This window comes from Bombyx mandarina, chromosome 23, assembly GCF_030267445.1.
Source record: "Bombyx mandarina strain Sakado chromosome 23, ASM3026744v2".
Lineage (NCBI taxonomy): Eukaryota > Metazoa > Arthropoda > Insecta > Lepidoptera > Bombycidae > Bombyx > Bombyx mandarina.
The window spans coordinates 7,400,405-7,424,442 of NC_143229.1; the positions used below are offsets into that span (position 1 = coordinate 7,400,405).

General features: G+C 32.5%; 5 protein-coding genes across 9 annotated transcripts in view; 3 read left to right on the forward strand and 2 right to left on the reverse strand.

The window, feature by feature from the left end:
• LOC114245625 (uncharacterized) overlaps positions 1-10,337 on the forward strand; it is a 219,774-nt gene extending 209,437 nt beyond the window's left edge. The window contains exons 1-3 of one of the 3 annotated variants that reach the window (XM_028177862.2): positions 3,269-3,421; positions 5,488-7,680; positions 8,457-10,337. In XM_028177862.2, the coding sequence (XP_028033663.2) occupies positions 5,508-7,680; positions 8,457-10,117 (3,834 nt within the window). In that variant the 5' untranslated portion in view covers positions 3,269-3,421; positions 5,488-5,507 and the 3' untranslated portion in view covers positions 10,118-10,337. Of the gene's footprint in view, positions 1-3,268; positions 3,422-5,487; positions 7,681-8,456 lie in introns of those variants that run through there. The other 2 variants (XM_089737485.1, XM_089737484.1) reach the window with 2 other exon arrangements.
• The window catches only part of spel1 (DNA mismatch repair protein spel1), a 36,262-nt gene extending 25,011 nt beyond the window's left edge, over positions 1-11,251 (reverse strand). Inside the window, exons 1-2 of one of the 2 annotated variants that reach the window (XM_089737486.1) lie at positions 11,141-11,251; positions 10,262-10,311 (exon numbers count right to left, since the gene is read on the reverse strand). Coding sequence is in view for 1 of the 2 variants with exons in the window: in XM_028177864.2 (XP_028033665.2) it covers positions 10,262-10,311; positions 10,899-10,935 (87 nt within the window). In the remaining variant the exon portion in view is untranslated. Of the gene's footprint in view, positions 1-10,261; positions 10,312-10,898 lie in introns of both variants that reach the window. The other variant, XM_028177864.2, reaches the window with a different exon arrangement.
• Positions 11,252-18,902: 7,651 nt separating this feature from the next.
• LOC149500157 (uncharacterized) lies at positions 18,903-23,479 on the forward strand. Of its 2 annotated transcripts, XM_089737488.1 has the most exons (7): positions 18,903-19,086; positions 19,277-19,356; positions 19,978-20,135; positions 20,961-21,032; positions 21,667-21,805; positions 21,889-22,007; positions 22,503-23,479. In XM_089737488.1, the coding sequence occupies exons 1-7, from the start codon at positions 19,034-19,036 to the stop codon at positions 22,647-22,649; spliced, it is 768 nt and encodes a 255-aa protein (XP_089593614.1). In that variant the 5' UTR covers positions 18,903-19,033; the 3' UTR covers positions 22,650-23,479. The 2 variants fall into 2 exon arrangements, with proteins under 2 accessions (XP_089593614.1, XP_089593615.1); XM_089737489.1 differs by lacking the exon at positions 20,961-21,032.
• LOC149500158 (uncharacterized) lies at positions 22,821-23,479 on the forward strand. Its single transcript, XM_089737490.1, has one exon. It carries the CDS (start codon positions 22,821-22,823, stop codon positions 23,358-23,360), a length of 540 nt encoding a protein of 179 aa, XP_089593616.1. The 3' UTR covers positions 23,361-23,479.
• A 47-nt stretch (positions 23,480-23,526) lies between these two features.
• Positions 23,527-24,038, reverse strand: part of LOC114245610 (uncharacterized) — a 141,256-nt gene continuing 140,744 nt past the window's right edge. The window contains exon 12 of the mRNA XM_028177842.2: positions 23,527-23,902. Coding sequence (XP_028033643.2) covers positions 23,663-23,902 — 240 coding nt within the window. The 3' untranslated portion in view covers positions 23,527-23,662. The remainder of the gene's footprint in view (positions 23,903-24,038) is intronic.

Consider the following 24,038-nt stretch of genomic DNA (forward strand, 5'->3'; position numbering starts at 1 on the left):
GAATTATTTTTGTCCGTTATGATATTCGCTATAGACACTAGATCTGTAACTAAAAACAGCATTTAATCTAAATAAGATATGCATTTCAAATTCTACTCCAAAACGGAAAACAGTTGTGCCAATAACAACAAAAATAATATATCAAATATAATAACAACTTTTTTTTTTTTGAAAATTATTTCTTGCCGTGGCTTATAGAAAATATTGTTATAAAAATATAATAACCAATTTCTAACTATAAATACTAAAATATATTTTTGCTAGTTTGATATCTGCTTAAGTTCTATGTTATGTAATATTATCCTATGACTCAAATTTCAAGTTATCACTTTATCTATTAAAAAAAACCGCAACAAAATCCGTTGCGTGGTTTTAAAGATTTAAGCATACATAGGGATATAGGGACAGAGAAAGCGACTTTGTTTTATACTATGTAGTGATTAGTATCAACAGTTCGATGTTTTTAATTCAACTTCAATTATGTTTACTCCATTCAAATATCAGAAGCAGTTTTTTTTGTTAACATATTTTTTCATATTTTAAATTTTAATGGCTTTCCTGTAAAGTTGCAAAAAAGTCGCTTAAACTTAAGACTTTCATCCCTCGATATGTATAATATAAATACACAAACGAACCACATAATATAAGATATAATATATAAAGGCAGCACACAAAAACATTCAAATATACTGAAAATCTAGGACATAATTATCATCATTATTCGACTTAATTTTACACATGTTGTATGGTATCGAGGTCAGTGATCTTCTAAGAAAATTTTGCTAATGGTTGCCGTTTCGTATATTTTGTTTACAAATAAGATAATAGTATGTTTTACTTTTTTTACGCTAAAATGACGATAAATGAAAAAAAAAAATTGTTTTTAGTCAATTCATATTTTTATCATCATCAGTCTGCAAACATTGACTGCTGCATATTTTGGAAAGGTTCGCCAGTATGACCAACCTTCCGCTACCCGCACCCAGCAAATTTACTTCAACATGTGTCAGTCCACCATGTGGATAGCCTACCCAAGCTCTGCTTTTAGTGCGCGGCGTCCACTCGGTAACTTTTTTCCCCAGCCGCCTATGAAAAAAAAAGAACCTTCCCGACTCATCCCATGGGTGTCGTAAAAGACGCCTTAGGAATTATCCAGACAATGGCCAGAAAGTAGGTTTCGCCGAGTCTTGCACCAACACAGTGCAATAGCCAACATGTATACCAAGTGTGGTCATTATGCATACTTCTGGCTTTAGGTATGCTTCCTTGTCATATTTTTTTTTAATTGCCTTTTTAGGCAGACGGGCATACAGCCCACCTGATGGTGAGTGGTTACCGTAGCCCATGGACTTCAGCAATGCCAGGGGCAGAGCCAAGCCGCTGCCTACCGCAAACTTATATACCGCATATTTATAAGGACTAGTAATATACGTGTTTGCGTTTAAGCTGGTGGCTTATTTATAATATGTTATTGCCTAAACTTGAAAATTTTTGTAATATCTTTGATATTTATTATAAAAAAAATAGTATTTAGCATTGAACTATTAAAATACAAAATGACTAGTGACACAAGCGTCAACAATAGCTTTGTTTATATTAAAAGAAAATTATAAAATATAGAGATTTTACAATTTAAATTCGAATTCGTCGAATTCCAATTAAACGCGACACTAGTAATCATTAGTATGATAATAATTTAAGACATAAATATTTAAACATAAACAAGTAATTATGATTAAATTAATGCGTTTTTCAATCCATGTACATACGTATACATAGTTATGTAAGAGCTTACATACACAACATTTGTACTTATAGAAATTTGGAGATAACATTTTTAATTGTAAATCTTTGTTGATCGAAGCTGTAATAACAAATATGTTTTGCAAATGGAATTGAGATTTATAAAATAAAAAGATTACAGTTTAAATTAATTTAATTAAGTTTTATCAATGTTCATAACAATTTGTCGTCGGATTGTTTGAAGGTTATTTAGATTTTTAGAAACAATTTAATTTTGCAAACATACCTTTTAAAGCATAGCAGATCAACTATCGGTTTAAAACCACGCAGATGCAAAATACTGGACTAGTATGTAGCCAAAAATATTTCTCATTATGATTTCTACGATATAATATACATATTAATCATAATATCGGTTGGTTAAAATCGTTTGTTTACAATACATTTGTCTACGAGTTAAATGTATTAACTATGCCTGTGTCACTGTCGGTTACTTAATCACCTAAAATTACGTGATGGAGTCATACTTGATATGATTCATCTCTTAGCATAGTCCTTACATTGACATTGATATTGTTGCATATTTTTTTTAGTTTCGTTTATCCGAACGTTAAAATGGATTATCCCCGTGGTCTGTGTCTATCATAGCATACTGAATGAAAAAAGTTAAATTTGGTCTATCGCCGCCTTTAAATATGAGCCGATATGTAAAAATTACGTATTTAAATGAAATTAATGCGCAGACAGGTAGCAGCGTTTATAACTAACATTTTTATTTTATTTTACAGGAACGCGGCTTTTTTAGTGTTGCTTTATTTTATTGTCAATTGATCCTTTTGGTGTAAAATATGTTGTCTTTACCTTCATTGGAAAAAGTAGAGATTTTTAGAGCCCCACTTGTACGTTAATAGAAATATTGAATAAAGATTTGAAGTTAGTATTAGTCGTAGATGTATGCACTCCGGTAACCACTTAACACCAGGTGGGCCGTGAACTCGTCCACCCATCTATGCAATAAAAAAATGATAAAAGGTGGAATTTGAAAACTTGAAGTTATTTGGAGGAATTCGGAATGACAAAAAACTCCCATGAAAAATAAAAAATTAGTAGACAAACACCCCCGTTTAAGACCACCGTCGGAAGTTTTTCGCTGGCGATAGGGCGTCGATTTCTGCTATGAAGCAGTAATGCGTTGTGGTTTAAATTGTGGAACAGCCAATCGTATACTATACAATTCAGACTTAGATGTCTAATTGACTGATGATTCCTTGCTAAGAAAATAAATATAAAATTATAAGTATATACGAGAGTATTTACAATTGATTGAGTTGATAGGATTCAAAAACAAAAAAAAAAAAAACTCCACAAACTACATAGTTTCTGAGAAGTTCTCATAGACATACTGAGACATACTGACTGCACTGAGTTACGTAAAACAGTATTTTTACTTTATTCGTGAGATGTTTAATTTTTTTTAAATGTATTGATTTAGTATTATATTTATGGCCGTCGCAGTTCTTGGAATATACGATATTGCCGGGCGGAAGGTTATCACGCTTGAGACTAGCACAACATAATAAATTGGCGTCCTCAGATCAATCAGATTCAGTTCAATTTACGCAGCGTACGAGCTGCTAGGGTTTGTTTGTGAATACTTAGCTTTATCTCAACTCTTAAGGTAAGCTCCTTCTTTTAAATATGATGTAATATTATTACAATTTCCAAATTACAAAAGACTACGACCTTTTTTTTAATATTATGCAGTTTTGTTATTGAATAAGATTTTTTTGAACATAAATCTAACCCACTATTAATTTTTTTAATCAAATCATTTTTTTTATTTTGTTGAAGTATCTTTGACTCATCAGTTTATCTGTCAACCGAGTTAATGCATTATTAACTATTTATAAGGTATAAAATAAGAGTAAGCTCTTGTAGTGCATTAAATAGTTCCGTAATAAAAAAATTAATAAATTACAAAGTGATTGTGAAGAAGTGAAAATCCTTTATAACAAAATTATATTATTAATAGGAATACTAATTTAATGAATATAATTTGTTGCTTGATTCTAAATAAAATATTACCTTTGAAGATATGTCTTGTTCAAAGCAATATAAGTCAAAAGCATAGTTTCGTCTGGTACTTTAGTATTTCAGTGAGTCTTTGACATTTAGAACCATTTACGCGCATTATAGTAAGGCGGAATGCGTTTGAACAAATTCGCGCATTATTCAACGAATGGATTTTAAACGTTTTACTAGAGTTGTGGGCAGTTGAGTGAATGTTTCTGACACGATATCATAGATGTAGAATAATTGTTTGTTTTTAATTATACCAAAGAGGATATAACCACTACGTTTTCAATTATTATTATTTTATTTTTTATGTTTTTTATTATACTACTCAGCGCAGCAACGTCGTACGTACCCTAAAGTAAAATAATTATAATAGTGAAAATAAATCGTTCAGTTATTTACTTCTGCAGGTCCTTATTTACGCAATTTTTAAATCTCCTGAATAAATTTGATGGCAAATAGGCATAGGAATTTTATTTTCAAATATGTAGTCATATTTTCTTTGCCATATATCTTCGAACTCTTTGAACAGAATATACTTTGTTTTCTAAGCTTTGAAATAACATAATAAGCTTAAACAAATGGAAAACGGCCAGTGTGATCTAGTATAGCACATCAGACTATTTAAATGTCGAAGAAATATTTTGTGGAAAAAAAAACAATTTCTTTAAAACAACTCGTATGACAACAGTAACTGTCTTGCTTTGGTGATACTTTGCTAGAAATTCTATAGTATCAATAGCAACTTTCAATTGAACATAATCAACGACACGCGCAGTATACGAACAAACAAATCAATGTTCATTTTTGTTATTAACATTGGAAATTAACTTATACATTAACACATACATACTTTGCGGTGTTTATGAACTTTAGTAACCATTTAACATCATGTAGTCCAAAAGTACGTGTTCTCATTAATATAAAAAAAAAAATAGACGAATAAAACAGTGATGTCGAATGCATAAGTTGAACAATACAAGATTACAACAATGACAATTATACAACAATGATTTAGTAAACACAAATAAATGAGCAATGATCTTATAGCTAATTTTATAAGATATGTTTTTATTTTTATTGCATATGTTGGTGGATGAGCTCTCGGCCCACCTGACGTTAAGTGGTTATCGGAGCCCATACACATCTACAACGTAAATGCTGCCACCTACCTTGAGATATATGGTCTAAGTTCTCAGTATAGTACAACGGCTGCCCTTCAAACCGAAAAGCATTACTGCTTCACGGCAGAAATAGGCAGGGTGGTGGTACCTACCCGTGCGGACTCACAAGACGTCCAGTAATTACGCAAATTATAATTTTACGAGTTTTGATTTTTATTACACGATGTTATTCCTTCACCGTGGAAGTCAATCGTGAACATTCGTTAAGTACGTACATATTTCATTACAAAAATTGGTACTTGCCAGCGGGATTGGAACACCGGTGCATCGCCAGATACAAATGCACCGGACGTCTTATCCTTTAGGCCACGACGACTTCGAATGTAATGTTCTACAATCTATTGTATGGCATTACAATGTATTTAACTACTTAAGTAGGCAAAAAAAAATATTACTTTTTATGTATACCACTGCTTAGTATAAGAAGTAATGCCTGCAATGTTTATTAATTTATTTGCTAAATTTTATTTTCTCTCATTTATAGTGTTTGGATAAATCAAAACCATGAGACGACTACTTCTGTTTGCCGCACTATCGGCATTGGCTTTGGCCAAACCTGAACTTTATAAAGAAAAAGAAGACTTTCACTATTCTAGAAGTTCGTCGGACGAAGGTAGCAAGTCTGGATTTTATGGTGCGCAAAGAGGAAACATGGGGGGTAATTTTGAACGTGCTCACAACATGGATTCACTCGCTCAAAGACATTTGAGCGGCGCGATCTCACAAGTTGAAGGAGAGTTGGGCGAGGAGGGGTCAAAAACCAGAACGGGTAGCGTGTACACTGCTGCAAATTCTGCGGGCTTTTATGGATCGGGAAATTATGATCTTAGTAACCTAAGGGGACGTAATTTTCAAGAAGGAACGTACCTAGATAATGCGCACTCCTCATTGTTATCCAACGCGCAATATAGTACGCAAGCGATGAATAGAAATTCTCATTATAGAAATAGTCAATTCAGTAATTCAAATTATCAAAATAGTCATCGTGCATCTCCATCTCAGTCACAACATATAAGTGACCTACAAGCTTCAGACGGCTCACAAGGTTATCAACAATTTGATTACGGAGGTCAAGCTACAGCCGCAGAAATTTATTCCAAAAGCAATGGGCGGGTTGCCTCCGGTCGATACAGCAATGATCAGAATGCCTACGACCAATACAACTCGAATGCACTTGCTAACAATGAAGCGATTATTAACATTGATACCGGTGTTCATAAGCCCAAACATTTCCAATCAGCATACAGCTATCATAAGCAATGGGAAAAACATGACACAAAACCATTAATCATATCAGTACCTAATAGTAATTATCCCAAAAATAATGATCTTCCTATTCCCGAAAATAGTGAACTTTATGAAGATGCAGTAGCCCAAACTTCGAATCAACAGTTTGAAGAGGCTGGATTCAATTCTCATAATCATGCTAGTAGTATTAACAGTGATTATAGTGGCCAATCTAAATCATCTAGGAACTCTCGACTAAGTTCTGCAGCTAATGGCGACGCATACAATCAATTGCTGGCAGTTAGTGATAGTAAACCAAAAACCTATCAATCTTCGTATTCCTATAAAAAGTCATGGGAGCGTAGGGGTGATCCTTATGTAATACAGCCTAGTGTAAGATCACAAGTCGATAGTGATTATGACGCAACAGCTGCACAAACATTGACATCAAATGCCAACCTTTTAGATTCACAAAGATACACGCACAACCCACATCAGTCACTGAATGCCATAAACTGTCAAATCTGTGATGAACATGGCTATGTCCGTGTTCCACGGTCATATAACGTTAATCAGTATTTCGAACGAGCACAAAAACATGACGACCAACAAATAACACAACAGATTCAGAACTCTGATGATTTACAGCAAGGAAATAATCAATTCGAAAAACTGGAAGACCTCGGTCAACAAACTCAAAATCAGTGGGACAACCTCGAAAATTTGGGTCAACAAACACAAGATAGCTGGGGTAAAGCTGAAGACTTAAGTCAGCAAACTCAAAACAATTTTGATAAACTTGAAGACTTGGGACAACAAACGCAAAACCATTGGGGTAAATTAGAAGATTTAGGGCAACAAACACAAAATCAATGGGACAACCTTGAAAATTTGGGTCAGCAGACACAAGATAGCTGGGGAAAAGCAGACGACTTAAGCCAGCAAACTCAAACCAATTTTGATAAATTGGAAGACTTGGGACAACAAACACAAAACCATTGGGGTAAATTAGAAGATTTGGGGCAACAAACACAAAGTCAACGGAGAAACCTCGAAAATTTGGGTCAGCAGACACAAGATAGCTGGGGTAAAGCTGAAGACTTAAGTCAGCAAACTCAAAACAATTTTGATAAATTAGAAGATTTGGGGCAACAAACACAAAATCAATGGGGAAACCTCGAAAATTTGGGTCAGCAGACACAAGATAGCTGGGGTAAAGCTGAAGACTTAAGTCAGCAAACTCAAAACAATTTTGATAAACTTGAAGACTTGGGGCAACAAACACAAAATCAATGGGGAAACCTCGAAAATTTTGGTCAGCAGACACAAGATAACTGGGATAAGGCAAAGGACTTAAGCCAGCAAACTCAAAACAATTTTGATAAACTTGAAAGCTTTGGACAACAAACACATCATCACTGGAACAGTTTTAGCCGAGAACAAAATCAACGTAAGTGATATTCCTGAAGATGATTCCTGTGAGATAGTTTGGTGTTGGTTATTTTAATTTACAATAACAAATGTACGCATATTTTGACTAATCATAAATACTACTCTATTAAAAGCCTTTTACTAAAAGCTTCATTTAATCCATTAAATTATTGTTGATTATACGACTTATAGTACTATTAAATCAAAATCATAAAACTGTTTTCATGTTAATAAATTAACAATTTTACTAATTTTCGATTATTTAACACACCGTTAATTCTGAGGGGATTGTAAAATCGAATTTCGCCGTTTTATTATTTTCTAGCGCTTGCCCGCGACTTCGTCCGCGTGGAATAGTTACTTTGGCATAACGCTAAATTTTACAGCATAAAAAACGTTATATTGAGCCAACAGTGAGCTTAACATATAGACATATGCTGTCCCGGACTTTTTTTAGATCTTTTAAAGGGGAACAATTCTGTCATACATTATTTTAGCGAAACTTTATCCGTTTCCGCAGCGCACGCAGCGGAAGCTCTCAAAAAGGAAAAAAACCCAGATTTTGAAACATTATTTATTGGTGCTCTTATCTTAGCGTGATGTTATATAGCCTATAGCCTTCCTCAGTAAATGGGCTATCTAATACTAAAAGAATTTTTCAAATCGGACCAGTAGTTCCTGAAATTAGCGCGTTCAAACAAACAAACTCTTCAGCTTTATAATATTACAACTAATGAGTAGAGATAATTAAATAATTAATGATAAATTCATTTACTTTTTTTGGCCAAAAAACAGATTCTTGGAATAAACTGGAGAATGGAGCATCGAATTATTACCATCAAACACAATATGATTTACAATCTACAAATAATACAGCAAGAGATAAAGTAACAGTTGAAGCTTTAGGTCAGCCACACAATTTACCAAGTAGTAATTCTCAAATACCCAATGATAATTCACCTTGGAATAAAATTAATAATCTAGGGCCAAATAAATTCAATAACCCAAATCAGTTTACTCAACTACATGTCAATGGCATGGACAGTAACCATCAGACTTTTACGCAAACGCAAAATATTTGGACTGTAGGTTCTAGGGGTTTGAACAATTATAACTCAAATACCATTCAAGTTTACTCAAACAATAGACCAAATCCTCAAACAAATTATAGTATAGCTAATTCTCAATTTGACACTAATGATAAACAACATGCAGAAACAACAGAGATCAACTGGAATTCAAACAGACAAACTGAGAACAGGGAAGCTAACAATCATATCAGCTGGTTAAACACAAACACATATAATGATAAAGCCTCACAGCCTGTATCTGGAAGTGATTCTGAACACACAAATGGCTTATTCAATTTATGGAATAAAGTAGAAATAATAGAAAAACAGACAGGTGTTCCTAAAAAAGATAAAGATGACAGTGAAAAGGTTCATGAAGACCTTTTTACGAACTTAAATCAAAACCAAGGCTCAACTACTGAGAATACACAAAACCATAATTTAAATTTCTTTATAGAAAAAGAACGACAATTTACACCATCACATTTAAAACCTGATGAGCCTAATTCACAAACAGTAAACGGTACAATTTCAAACACAACCAAAAAACAAGTGAAAAACTATATAAGTGTGCCTGAAACAGAAAAATCGGATGTAGGTCGAGGTGACATAGGACCTGAAGATACTGTAATAACAGCTTCAGAAATCCCAAATAATGGTAATAATGAACCTGAAGCTATTATTACTTCCACTTTAAAGTCAACAATAAATGTGACCAACAAAAAATTAGATCATCAAAAAGAGTCAGATCTGAAGGTTACAAATCTGTTTATTGGTGAAAACCAAAAACACAAAATAGATAACTCTGATCAAGAACAAACTAATACTTTTGAGCAACAAAATGTGGATAATCAATTTGAAAATCAGGATAATACAGAATTTAATCAAAACACATTCAGTCAATTTCCAGATTTTAGTATCCAGCAAAGTCAATTAGAACATAATTTTGAACAGCTTGAGGACTTTGGTCAACAAAATAACAACTACCATCAGGAAATTAGTAGCTTTGACCAGCAAAATACAGATTCACAATTGGATATTGGTCATGAAGAAACAAATGTACAATCTCAAGATGATGGCAACCAATCTCCATGGAAAAGAATAGGAAATATTGAAAATGAACACAAAGTCTCAACATCTAATTTAGAAGTTTTGCCTGTTCAAAAAGAAATAAATCACAATTTTCAAGCTACTGATTACATTCCACAACAAAATAATGACCATCTTCAGAACAAGGACAGTGAGGGTTCAGAAGACCATAATCAAAACATCAATATTTCAACAACACCTGAAACAGTTACTGAAAAACCTGGCTTTTGGAAATCAGTAGGAAGTAAATTAAGTAATGCTAAAGATAAAGTTTATTCTTGGTTCAGTAGCAGTTAAGAATATAATTTAAGTGTGTGTTGTAAAATGTAAACTAGTCAACATTAAAAAAATATTTAAGTTACACTGTAATTTATTATCTACCAAAATCACATTTGGTAAATATGAAATTCATGCAGGACACTGATGCAGATGAATACTTACGTCAGGAAGAGAATTAAAAAAATTCACAAACGCCTGCTGTTGCACAGAATCTGAAAATAAATAAAACATTTCTCTACTTTCTTTTATTAATAGACTGAGATATTCGTAGGATACCCCTTAGCACCTTTAGTTTAGTAACATGTAATTAGGTATATGCTATAACCTTCAGGATCATTTAGCATTATTTGAGTAACTTACAAAACTTTGGTGTGGCACAAAATTTTTTTGTACTTTCGGTCATTAAACGACCTTTATATCAAGAGTACTTTTGTTAGCACTTTTTATTTAGTCTAATTAGCTAGGCGTTCCACATTCCTACAACCCTAAGCTAGGCTAATTTTAATTAGTTAATTTTCACCTGTGTTATGGATGCTAGAAACACACATAAGAAACAAGTGTGAAATGAGTATTACCATTCTTGAAAAAGAGCTTCATAACATATACTGAAGTCAACAGAAAAAAACAATGGTAGGAGTCAAAAGTCGTTAACCATTAAATTCATGAAACGACCTATCGTTGCAGTTTATCTTATTATTTCATTACTCATAAAATAAGATAAACATTGCTATCATTGTATTTTAATAATCAATTTATGGATTCTTTTGTGCTTATAAACTATATGTACGTAGGTGCTTACCTAAGTTCAAGGCATGTATAGGTTGTAAAGAAGACATCCTCAGAATTGTATTTATTATAGTAAGCGAGTTTATAAAACAATAACCAATTTATTATTTACAGTATACGCATAATATCTTAGTATAGTTTTTTGAATCTATACAATGCCTAAAACTACGACAGATTTTCTAATAAAATTTTCAACTCGGTTAATATGTTTTAAGTGTATCATTAAATTCATTAATATATTAATTAACCACGAACCAGGGATTTTTGTTTGGCTTACTGGAGCGGGAAATCGTAAATCGTAATCCAAAATTGAGTGACACTTAAATGTGTCATATTGTGCCAGTAGGAAAGGCAATGGTATCGTACCATACACTTCACAGAAAAAAATGAAATATTAAATTTAATCCTAATCTTTGATTTTCCTAAATATGTCAAACCTATCTCTATTATTAATGAAAAGTTTAAGAAAAAGTAATGGGCTTTTAAGAACTGAAATAGATTAAGAGATTCAGTTAATGAAATGATATAAAGATGAAATTAAGTGAAATAATTAAAAAAGTAAAATAATGGGAATTTACAGACTTCTATGAAATTTTAGAAGAATCGATATAGTCCTATTTGCTCCCAAATCTGCCAGTAGCTCTGAGGGCTATTTTGACCTCTTCCCTTAATGCTGGATGAGTTCATGGAGTTGATACTGACATAATTTGCTTAATCTGCCCTAGCAAGAGCAGTTGACTGAATCTAACAAACTAATTTAAAATCTTGCTTCACTGAGAAGACGCAGCGAAAAATTCACTGGGTTCGGATTCGTCTTAACCAGCATTTTAATAATAATTTCATTTCATAAAATAAATATAAAATGGTATGATACTTTTGCCTTTCCATTTGGAAAAATAAATCTACTACTACTGTTCATAGATTATACTTTTTTTTATAAGGTATTTTATGACCTGGTAACTGAGACCTTTAAGTCATGTCTTATTTTAATTTATATTCATATTTTTATGAAAAATGATAACATGGAGTGAAATGAAATGTAATGAAGGTGATTAATTTAAGACATTAATCAACTGGGATGAAATGAGATGATATGGAATGAAATATAATGTCAGTAAAATGGTGGTCATTTACTAAGATTTTTTCAGTGGACTTTTGGAGGATCCCGAGAAGTTACGTCCAGCGGCTTTGTTTCATTTTCCCACATTTGTGCGCTTTCACAGATATTAAACAGTTAATAAAACACCGTTATTACACATTTAAACCTGAAGAAACACTAATTAGACAAAATAAAACAAATCACACAACATCACTCCTCGCGTTCCCGCCAAAAAGTCCTCTTATTATATTAAACCACTGAAGTAGGAAACCTATGGAAATGAAACGTCAACAAAAATTCGTGCCCATAGACCTATATAGTAGGGACACGACATATTGTTCTATACGTACAATTGCTTATATAAATAGCACCCATTTTGAAGGCACACACATAAACATATATCTATCTCGTTCTTACTCAGCACTTTAACTCGCAGGAAAACAATATAACAGTATTTCAGTGCGTACATAAAATGAAACGTGAATATACGTAAATGTCTCCGTCTCTGTCTAATGAGGCCGAAAATCCGCCATGTTTAGAGCGCCAAATGTCATTATCACGTCAGTTCGGCCGTCTGTTTTGGGTTGTACATTGTTTATTGACTTTGATATCGATTTAATATGATTGCTTAAATAAAATTTCTTATTTTATCATGCTTAAAACATACAAAAATAATAATTAAAACATATTTTATAGGATCTCAAGAAAGTCGATGCCCCAAAACTATTATCTATATATATTTAAATTCATTATGGAGCCCTCATCCGAAAAATCGGACACCATTTTTCGGTCGGAATGACACTAATCATAAATTCCTCATTAAAATATGTCATCAAAACATATTTAGACATTCTGTTTAGATATTTCGGGAAAAAGGCTACCGACAAAATCTCTTCGGAACTATTTAAATAAAATAGTTTTATTCCGCAGTGAGTAAAGCACTATTGTAAATTCGTTAAAATATATTTAATAATTAAGTGATTTTAGAGAGGAAGTCACAAGGAATGAAGTTTTTAATAATGAATAAATGATCTGTAGGTGTTTTTTTTTATCACGCGGTCCCTTGATAAGTTTAAAATTTGAATCACTCTCAAGTGAAAGTGATTCAAATGGTGCGGCGCACCTTCCTTGGGGTGCGCTGCAGTAGGGTGTTACGGACTTTAGAGTCAGCAAAACAATTAAAATAGATTGTAATAGTCTAAGAAAAACACGTACTCAAAATACGATAACATTTAGCATGCTAGAAATGGGTAGATGGCTTTGAACTACGCCATATCTTTATGTTTTGCGACAAACAACAACTTTATAAAATCAGTGTAGCAACTTTTAAAAAACATCATATCATTTACTTGGCAAATTCGAAGGACGAACTTGTCTTAGATTTCACCCATCTAAATCATATCATATTTGCACATAACAATATACCTACTTACTTCCCATTAAAGTATAAATTCTACAAATAAATAATACTCAACAATATTTAAAATAAAATGAGCCAAGCACGTTTATCGATAAAACCTGATAACATTGAAATCTTTTGTACAGCACTAAAACCGCCATGTTTTGTGGCCAGATGACGTCACAGTGGCACGAATTTTTGGTTGACGTTTCATTTCCATAAGTTTCCTACTTCAGTGTTCGTGCCACTGTGACGTCATCTGGCCACAAAACATGGCGGTTTTAGTGCTGCCCAGAAGATTTTAATGTTAGTATGTTTTATCGATAAACGTTCTTGGCTCATTTTATTTTAAATATTGTTGAGTGAATGTATTTGTAGAATTTATATTTTAATAGGAAGTAAGTATATTGTTATGTGCAAAGATTATGTGATTTAGATATTATGTGAAATCTAAGACGAGTTCGTGCTTCAAATTTGCCAAGTAAACAATATGACGATTTTTAAAATTTGCTACACTGATTTTATAAAGTTGTTGTTTGCCGCAAAACATAAAGATATGGCGTAGTACAGTGCCATCTGCCCATTTCTAGCATGCTGAATGTTATCGTATTTTGAGTACGTGTTTTTCTTAGACTATTACAATCTATTTTAATTGTTTTGCTGACCTAAAGTCCGTAACACACTACCGCAGCGCGCCTCAAGGAAGGTACACCGCACCATTTGAATCACTCTCACTTGAGAGTGATTCAAATTTTAAACTTATCAAGGGACCGCCTGATAAAAACAAACACCTACAGAACATTTATTCGTTAATAAAATTACAAACGTCATTCTTTGTGACTTCCTCTCTAAAATCACTTAATTATTAAATATTTAACGAATTGACAATAGTGTTATAAAACTATTTTTTTTAAATAGTTCCGACGACTTTCTTGAGATCCTATAAAATATGTTTTAATTATTATTTTTGTATGTTTTAAGCATGATAAAATAAGAAATTTTATATAAGCAATCATATTAAATCGATATCAAAGTCAATAAATAATGTACAACCCAAAACCACTGAAGTAGGAAACCTATGGAAATGAAACGTCAACCAAAAATTCGTGCCAATGTGACGTCATCTGACCACAAAACATGGCGGTTTTAGTGCTGTACAAAAGATTTCAATGTTATCAGGTTTTATCGATAAACGTTCTTGGCTCATTTTATTTTAAATATTGTTGAGTGAATGTATTTGTAGAATTTATACTTTAATAGGAAGTAAGTATACTGTTATGTGCAAAGATGATGTGATTTAGATATTATGTGAAATCTAAAATGAGTTCGTGCTTCAAATTTGCCAAGTAAACGATATGACGATTTTTAAAATTTGCTACACTGATTTTATAAAGTGGTCGTTTGCCGCAAAACATAAAGATATGGCGTAGTACAGTGCCATCTGCCCATTTCTAGCATGCTGAATGTTATCGTATTTTGAGTACGTGTTTTTTCTTAGACTGTTACAATCAATTTTAATTGTTTTCCTGACTCTAAAGTCCGTAACACACTACCGCAGCGCACCTCAAGGAAGGTACGCCGCACCATTTGAATCACTCTCACTTGAGAGTGATTCAAATTTTAAATTTATCAAGGGACCGCCTGATAAAAAAAAAACACCTACAGAACATTTATTCGTTAATAAAATTACAAACGTCATTCCTTGTGACTTCCTCTCTAAAATCACTTAATTATTAAATATTTAACGAATTTACAATAGTGTTTTACTCACTGCGGAATAAAACTATTTTATTTAAATAGTTCCGAAGAGATTTTGTCGGTAGCCTTTTTCCCGAAATATCTAAACAGAATGTCTAAATATGTTTTGATGACATATTTTAAAGAGGTATTTATGATTAGTGTCATGATCAATAGATTCCGACCGAAAAATGGTGTCCGATTTTTCGGATGAGGGCTCCATAATGAATTTAAATATATATAGATAGTAGTTTTGGGGCATCGACTTTCTTGAGATCCTATAAAATACGTTTTAATTATTATTTTTGTATGTTCTAAGCATGATAAATTATGAAATTTTATAAAAGCAATCATATTAAATCGATATCAAAGTCAATAATTAATGTACAACCCAAAACAGACGGCCGAAATGACGTGACAATGACATTTGGCGCGCTAAACATGGCGGATTTTCGGCCTCATTAGACGGAGACGGAGATATTTACGTATATTCATGTTTCATTTTATGTACGCACTGAAATACTGTTATATTGTTTTCCTGCGAGTTAAAGTGCTGAGTAAGAACGAGATAGATATATGTTTATGTGTGTGCCTTCAAAATGGGTGCTATTTATATAAGCAATTGTACGTATAGAACAATATGTCGTGTCCCTACTATATAGGTCTATGCCCAAAACAGACCGCCGAACTGACGTGACAATGACATTTGGCGCGCTAAACATGGCGGATTTTCGGCCTCATTAGACGGAGACGGAGACATTTACGTATATTCATGTTTCATTTTATGTACGCACTGAAATACTGTTATATTGTTTTCCTGCGAGTTAAAGTGCTGAGTAAGAACGAGATAGATATATGTTTATGTGTGTGCCTTCAAAATGGGTGCTATTTATATAAGCAATTGTACGTATAGAACAATATGTCGTGTCCCTACTATATAGGTCTATGTATTAAACACATTATTTGAGACCATAGATTAGACACTTAATTTGAGACTTCTGACATAATCAGTGTTGCCACCTTGGTGGTTTTTCCACCAGAACTGGTGATTTTTCGAGGCGTTTAGTGGTATTATTTCATTATATAGCGCTTTTATTATTTTTAGTGGTTTTTAGCGGTTTTTCAATAAGAATCTGGCAACATACTTTTGATAGGGAAATCTCCTAATATTCCGAAATTTCATGATGATGTTTTCAGCTTAGGTACTCTATAACCGGGGAAATCCTAGGAGAGGTCGTTTGTTAATGAATATTTTGTTTTTATTTTGATCCATTCTAATGCGGGTATCGAAAGAGTATTTAGTGTAATGTAATGAACATTGTAAAAAGTAAACTGCGGAATAGGATGGCTGGTCCACTTTTAAATGCTACTATTTTTATAAAAAATAGGCTTAAAGCTGTTGATGCAAAGTGTTTCAACTATGAATTACCAAGCGATGCCATAGCACCTATTGGTCTAAACAAAATAATCTTAGAAAACCACAAGACTACAGCCATTAACACCTTTAGCGTCGACATCGTCGCTGGTAGCATCTACGAGTAAGAATGATGATGAAGCTGTAGAAGATTTTTCATTTGATAGACTAGAATTTTATAATTTACACACATTTTCTCTTGATTTTTATTCTTCTAATTCTTATTCTTACTCTTCTGATTAAAAATAAAACACATTAATGTGGTTTTATTTTACTACCTATAGAATATTAGGAGCGAGTTTTACAGGCTCCAGATGAGTTCCCGTAGTCTATAGCTAACGAATCGTTCATTCAAAACTGTCATTTAACCAATCTTAGATATCTCTTAGTACGGAACTGGTGAAACTGGCCCTAAACAAGGAGCGAGTTTTACAGGCTCCAGATGAGTTCCCGTAGTCTATAGCTAACGAATCGTTCATTCAAAACTGTCATTTAACCAATCTTAGATATCTCTTAGTACGGAACTGGTGAAACTAGGTGAATGAAGTTAGCCCCTCAAAAAAAAATTTTTTTCCTATTTTATACTTATTCTCTATTAATTCGTTTGTTCATCATTTGTTCATGATTGTTCACTGTTAATAATTGTTTGTTCTGCATTTATTTATTTTAAAAAAATATTTAAAAATATACCTACAAGTTAGCCCCTCTAATGCAATTTTTAATACTTTTTCATCCTTAATGACTCGTAAATAGTCATTTTCGATTGTTCTTATATAAAACATGTTTGTTCTCTTTCGAAATTACTCGTTTTTTGTTTAATTTACTATTTTTATTAGTTGAATAAATGTATGCAAAATATGTGTACTGCGCATGCGTCAACTATAATGCCTAAACTTTCTACACGGTTTTAATCGTGAAAAAAAAAACAAATATAAATCCTGAAGGAGCAATTAATTGGTATACAGTTTAATTAAAAAAATTTAAAAATAAATAAATGAAGTAATGTGCATTGGCGTTAAGTTAGACCAAATACATTTTTGCCATCCTCTTACCTATCGTATTAAAATGTTATTTTACTAATGTTAGGAATATAATTTCGACTGTGTAAAAAAGTTATTATAATGTATACCTATATTATCTCTTGAAAGATAAATAATGAACATATTTACTTATTTGTTTATATTACCTATGTGAACTCCCTATCTTTTTTATACCTTCATAACGATAAGTAGGAGGATGGAAAAAATGTATTTGGTCTAACTTAACGCCAATGCACATTACTTCATTTATTTATTTTTAATTTTTTTTAATTAAACTGTATACCAATTAATTGCTCCTTCGGGATTTATATTTGTTTTTTTTTTCACGATTAAAACCGTGTAGAAAGTTTAGGCATTATAGTTGACGCATGCGCAGTACACATATTTTGCATACATTTATTCAATTAATAAAAATAGTAAATTAAACAGAAAACAAGTAATTTCGAAAGAGAACAAACATGTTTTATATAAGAACAATCGAAAATGAATATTTACGAGTCATTAAGGATGAAAAAGTATTAAAAATTGCATTAGAGGGGCTAACTTGTAGGTATATTCGTAAATGATTTTTTTAAATAAATAAATGCAGAACAAACAATTATTAACAGTGAACAATCATGAACAAATGATGAACAAACGAATTACTAGAGAATAAGTATAAAATAGGAAAAAAATTTTTTTTTGAGGGGCTAACTTCATTCACCTGGTGAAACTGGCCCTAAACATCATCGGTTTCTTTAGTCTGATTCATGAATCAAACATTAGGGTTTCTTTAGTCTGATTCAAGTTCAAAAATTTAGCGGAAGTTGGTGGTTTTTTTATTAACAAAATTTCCGAAATCTGGTGATATTTTTCTCTTGACCTAGCGCCTTAAAAAAATCTGAGGTGGCAACACTGGACATAATATCAGCATTATGGACTTTTTGGCGGGAACGCGAGGAGTGAAGTTGTGTGATTTGTTTTATTTTGTCTATTTAGTGTTTCTTCAGGTTTAAATGTGTAATAATGGTGGTTTATTAACTGTTTAATATCTGTGAAAGTGCACAAATGTGGGAAAATGAAACAAAGCTGCTGGACGTAACTTCTCGGGTTCCTCCAAAAAGTCCACTGAAAAAATCTCAGTAAATGACCACCATTTTACTGCGATTATATTTCATCCCATATCATCTCATTTCATTAAATTTCATCCCAGTTGATTAATGTCTCAAATTAATCATCTTCATTTCATTTCACTCCATATTATCATTTTTCATGAAATTAAGAATATAAAGTAAAATAAGACATGACTTAAAGGTCTTAGTTACCAGGTCATAAAAACTCCTAAAAAAAAAAAAAAAAAATATCAGCATTATCAGCATTCAGCACCTGCTGCTGCAGAGTTAAGTTGTTTGTGTTGTTAATATTGAGTTTGTTTTCATTTATTATCGTAACTAAATAAATATTATTGTTTTAGTATATAATGTTACTTTTCAAGTTTGGGATAATCATTTTATTTTCAACATTTATTACATCGTAAGTGATTGATGAAATCGTTTTCTGTGATTGTTTGTTGCATAGCCTTTCTAAAAATGATCAGCCGTTTAATTTACAATATTGTCGATTAGATCAATCAATAGACCAATGATTTGTACAAAGCATTTCTGAAATGAAACTTTCCCACCTTTTTCAAGGAATTTGAAACAGATTGTTTTCATATTTTCAGAATTTGTTTTCAAATACTTAAAGAAACAAATTCCTTGGATACTGGCCTTGCTTTTTTGTACATTGCCAGTGGGGCAATAGGTGAGAGAAACTTATTTTCTTACTTACTTAATTTAGTCTGTATAGTAGTCTGAATAATGAGTGTTTGTTTCTAAACATGAATTAGTTCAATGTCTTCCAAAAACAAAATTGCAAACACTGAATAACTGAGTGATAAAAATTTCATATTTAAATTTAATAAGTAATTTCAATAACAAATATGTTGCTTAAGTGTCTTAGCCTGTTTGGTGTTAATGGTTATTGAACCTCATAGAAATCACAATATGAATTCCACTGACCACCTTGGGTCATGAGCTTGAAGTCTCCATTGTAATGTAACCCTTCAAATTAGAATCCATAATTGTTTTGTGGCTTAACTACCTCCCTGCCTACGTACTAACCTACTCGAAGTATGTACCCATATAAGCTTAGAAATTGCCTTATCAATAAAATTTATAACTGAAAAAGAAATATATAAATTATAAATAAAAATACCACCACCACATTATAATTTTTTATAAGGTATCATTCATATCATCTGTCTTCATTTTGGTAAATGTGCCAATATATTTTGCAAAAAAGTTTTTTAGTGAGTGACTAATGAATGCTGAAATTGGCTTGAGTTTGTAACAAATTTACTTCTGAACTAATATCTCTTTACAGCTGGCAAAATCATTTATGACAGATATCAGCAAATTCAAATACTTGGTTCATTAACACCAAATCCAAATGTGACTTCCTTTGCAAACAGGATTGCTTCCTTTTCAGTCTCATTTATCTATTTGGGCTTTCTGATTTATGCATTTCTATTTTTATTTAAGGTAAGATTAAAATCTTAAGACTTTTTTACATTAATCTTATTAGTTTAATTCTTACATCTAGTGATGATTATTATACTAATAATTTAGAATTATGATTTAGATTTTTATCAAATTAGTTGTGAGGTGCCTGCCTAGAATGGCACCGTTCTATCTACCCATGGGTTTCATAAAATATAACTATAGGATTCCCCAAAGTACCAGAGCTATCTGAGTATTATACCAATGTACTGCTAATGCCTATTGACATTTACTAGTGGTAAAATGTTTGACTTAGTTTGTTGACTTAGTTTTTTTTTTTTTTTTATTGTTCAGATGTGTGGACGAGCTCACAGCCCACCTGGTTGTTAAGTGGTTACTGGAACTCATAGACATTTACAAAGTAAAAGCGCCACCCACCTTGAGATATAAGTTCTAAGGTCTTAAGTATAGTTACAACGGCTGCCCCACCCTTCAAACCGAAACGCATTACTGCTTCACGGCAGAAATTGAGATATAAGAAAGAGGTCTCTGGAAGCTGTATCATTTGGTAATTCAGTACTCATTTCATGCTCACACATGCTAGAGCAATGTAAAATGGATTTTCTGTGTGCTTTCTCTCATAAAAGTAGCATAATAATAATTGCACACAATAATACAATAACACAATAAGAAGCTATTATAGTTACTTAATATTTCATAAGTTGTTCTGGATTTCACACCTCCATATTGCATTGAGTAATTATAATATTGCAGATGGCCAACACTTTGTGTAATTTTCATGTTATATAATCTTACTTGCTGAATTCTGTAACTAATCCACTGACATAGTTGATAATATCTTTTCAGGTTGATAACACTTTCATAATAGCACTTAATATTTTTATATGTGGATTTGGCACGTTATATATATGGATCCAGGTATGGAATATTAAAATTTAATTATTTTTTTATTAAAATTTTATTGAATAAATTAGAATTCTATAACATAATTACATTTCCAAATTTTTTTTACTTGTACAACATTGTTTTAATTTTATAATCATTATTGAAAAGTGGAGTTGGTTTTTAGCACAAGATTGTTTATTTATTCCTATAGATAACATGGCTTGCTTGGTGTGATATAGAAAGCCAATCTCTAAATATTCACCTTGAGGCATGAAGGATGAGTCTAGTTTTGTTTTTCGAATATTCTTTAAGGCCTTTCAAATTGAGATGCATGATTTTTACAACATAAAGATAACACAGCAGATCTCACAATCCACAGAATTTAATATGAATAACAATTCTTAGGGATTTTGAATTGTTTTTTAAATTTTGATAAGTTTAATCAATGTGAATAAGCAAGACTAAAATAATAGACTAAAATCTAAAATGTATGATATTAAAAAAATCTTAATGTAATGGTACATAAGGTTTTATTTTAGGTTTTTTTTTAAAATACTGAATGTTTTTGGAAATAGAGGATAGTGAAGTAGTCGCTGTCAAAGGGCAGCTATGCTAAAGAAATATAAGATAATGAGATAAAAATATTTATTTTCATTTTTATTTTCAGTGCATCATCACAACATATATTTCAACTCTATTCTATGATAAATTTTTACTATTGCTTCGGCAATGCCTTGCCAAAGTGAGCTTCCTAATAATAATTGTTATGGCAATATTTGGGACCATGGCGTCGACTTTACCAGCAGGTAAAATATATTTTTTTCGATTGATCTATTCCTTAAATTTATTTAATCTGTTAATATTGAAGCAAAACATGTTTCTTAAACAGGTGGTTCCGGCGTGATTTACTTCTGTTATATAACAACGTCTCTTTGCAGCAATTTGTCGGCGGCAATATTCTGTGTATTCATTCTTACTTTTCAAAAAGAATATCAGTATTTTTCCGAGGTAAGTTTTACTGTAACTCAAAAGGTCTTAAGTAGTGTGTTTTTAAAAAGTTTAGAATTAAAAAAAAAATTACAACAATAATTATTTCGTTCGTTTGAAATGACCGCACTTACTTTTAAACGTCGCTAATGCCAACGACAAAGACACTGGGCTGTGGACTCATAAATAATGCTTCTTTATTTTCCCACGTAATCAATTTTTTTATTTCTTAGAGGTGTGGACGAGCTCACAGCCCACTTGGTGTTAAGTGGTTACTGGAGCCCATAGAAATCTACAACGTAAACCCGCCACCCACCTTGAGATATAAGTTTTAAGGTCTCAGTGTAGCTGCTGCACCACTCTTCAAACCGAAACGCATTACTGCTTCACGGCAGAAATAGGCAGGATGGTGGTACCTACCCGTGCAGACTCACAAGAGGTCCTACCACCAGTAATTACGTATTGTATGTGGCAATTATCAAGTTTCAACTAAAGATTTTATTTGTTAATTTTCAGGGATTGCGATCGGAATTACTGCTCGATGACGGCTGTTCTATGAACAATGGGTCATTGTCGGACATAGATAGTCTATTTGGTACTCAAGAGTTCACTTCTAGCACTGCCGTTATAAAGGGCAGCGTTAGACGCGGTAAGAGCTCTTGACCAGAGGCCGTGCCCACTGTGGGCACGTTGCCAACAAATGCGAACCAAGCTCCAAAATCACCTTCGTATGGTAGCTTGGGTAAAACGAAAATTATAGTGATAGAGAACAAGACTAATAACAATGAATGTCTCCCCGAAGAAATAGACGTTGTCGAGGACAACGACAGCGGCATGTCTTCGGTAGATAGCAACGAATCTCTCAAAAATAATTTAATTAATAAAAATGTTAGTGAAAATTTATGTTCAACAAGCAATAATGATTGTGAAGTTAAAACTAAGTGCCTAACTAATGAATCTCAGCGTGATGTTCGATGGAATGAAATTCCTAGTTGTTCGACCGATTTTAATGATTCGAACGTTCTCGAAAACGAGAACGAAAAGACGCTCTCGAACGTCTCTGACGGTACGGACAGTGAAAACAATCTTCCAGAATTTATTGTGATAGATTTGAAATGTGATGTTAATGATAATAAGTTGAGTGATGATGATAGTAACGTAGGTACTAATGAGAGTTACACCGATGTAGATACATGTTCTGGTATACCCGATGTAGATTCCAATCAAAGTTTAGTTCCTATAAACAACGAAATCGCTAACACTGAGAATGAAAAGTTGCTCAGTTTGTCTCTGTCGATACTGCTTGCCGCGTTACTGCAGGCGGTGCGATGTTTCGCACAGTTCTTAGAGGACATTGTTGTTCCGCAAAGATAAATAAATTATTGTGTTCTTTATTTGTCATTTTTGGTGCAGTATTAATTAATTAATCATAAATATATCATTATATTACGACGTCGATTATATTATTATATTCATTTATTATCTTGTTAAAATTGTTTTATTTTTACAAGGTTTGTGGGTAGGTAATGAAAATGCAGTGTTCATAATAATTTTTAATAAATTACATCATAGTACATACACAAACTCTAGTCGCACACAAAAATAATTTAATGAGGTTAAATAGGTCGTACACTAGTTTATTACTATTTATTGTCTGAGTAATGTTTCACTACGTTTTAAAGTGACGCCTCGTTGATCACCGTAATCAGTCTGTTGTTTGTGTTGTTATGGCACTTTTTCTTCCATTTCGCGTTCTTTGAGTTGTTCTCCGGCGATTGTTCTTCGTGTATAGAGGATGGCTGCGGAGGGGAATTCCCGACGACGACGGACCACCGCCTCCCGCGACGTTCGTTCAAATTCGGCAGTTCCGCTATCAGATTGTTTTCGTATTCGCTCAACATCAAATAGTTTTCCACCTGAAAAGAAATGAGGGTTTAGGTTTTGTGGTATATGATTTTTTTTACTAGTGGTACGGCGTCTTGGGAGACACTGTCTATTTCTGCCGTGAAGCAGTAATGCATTTCGGTTTGAAGGGCGGGGCAGTTGCTGTAT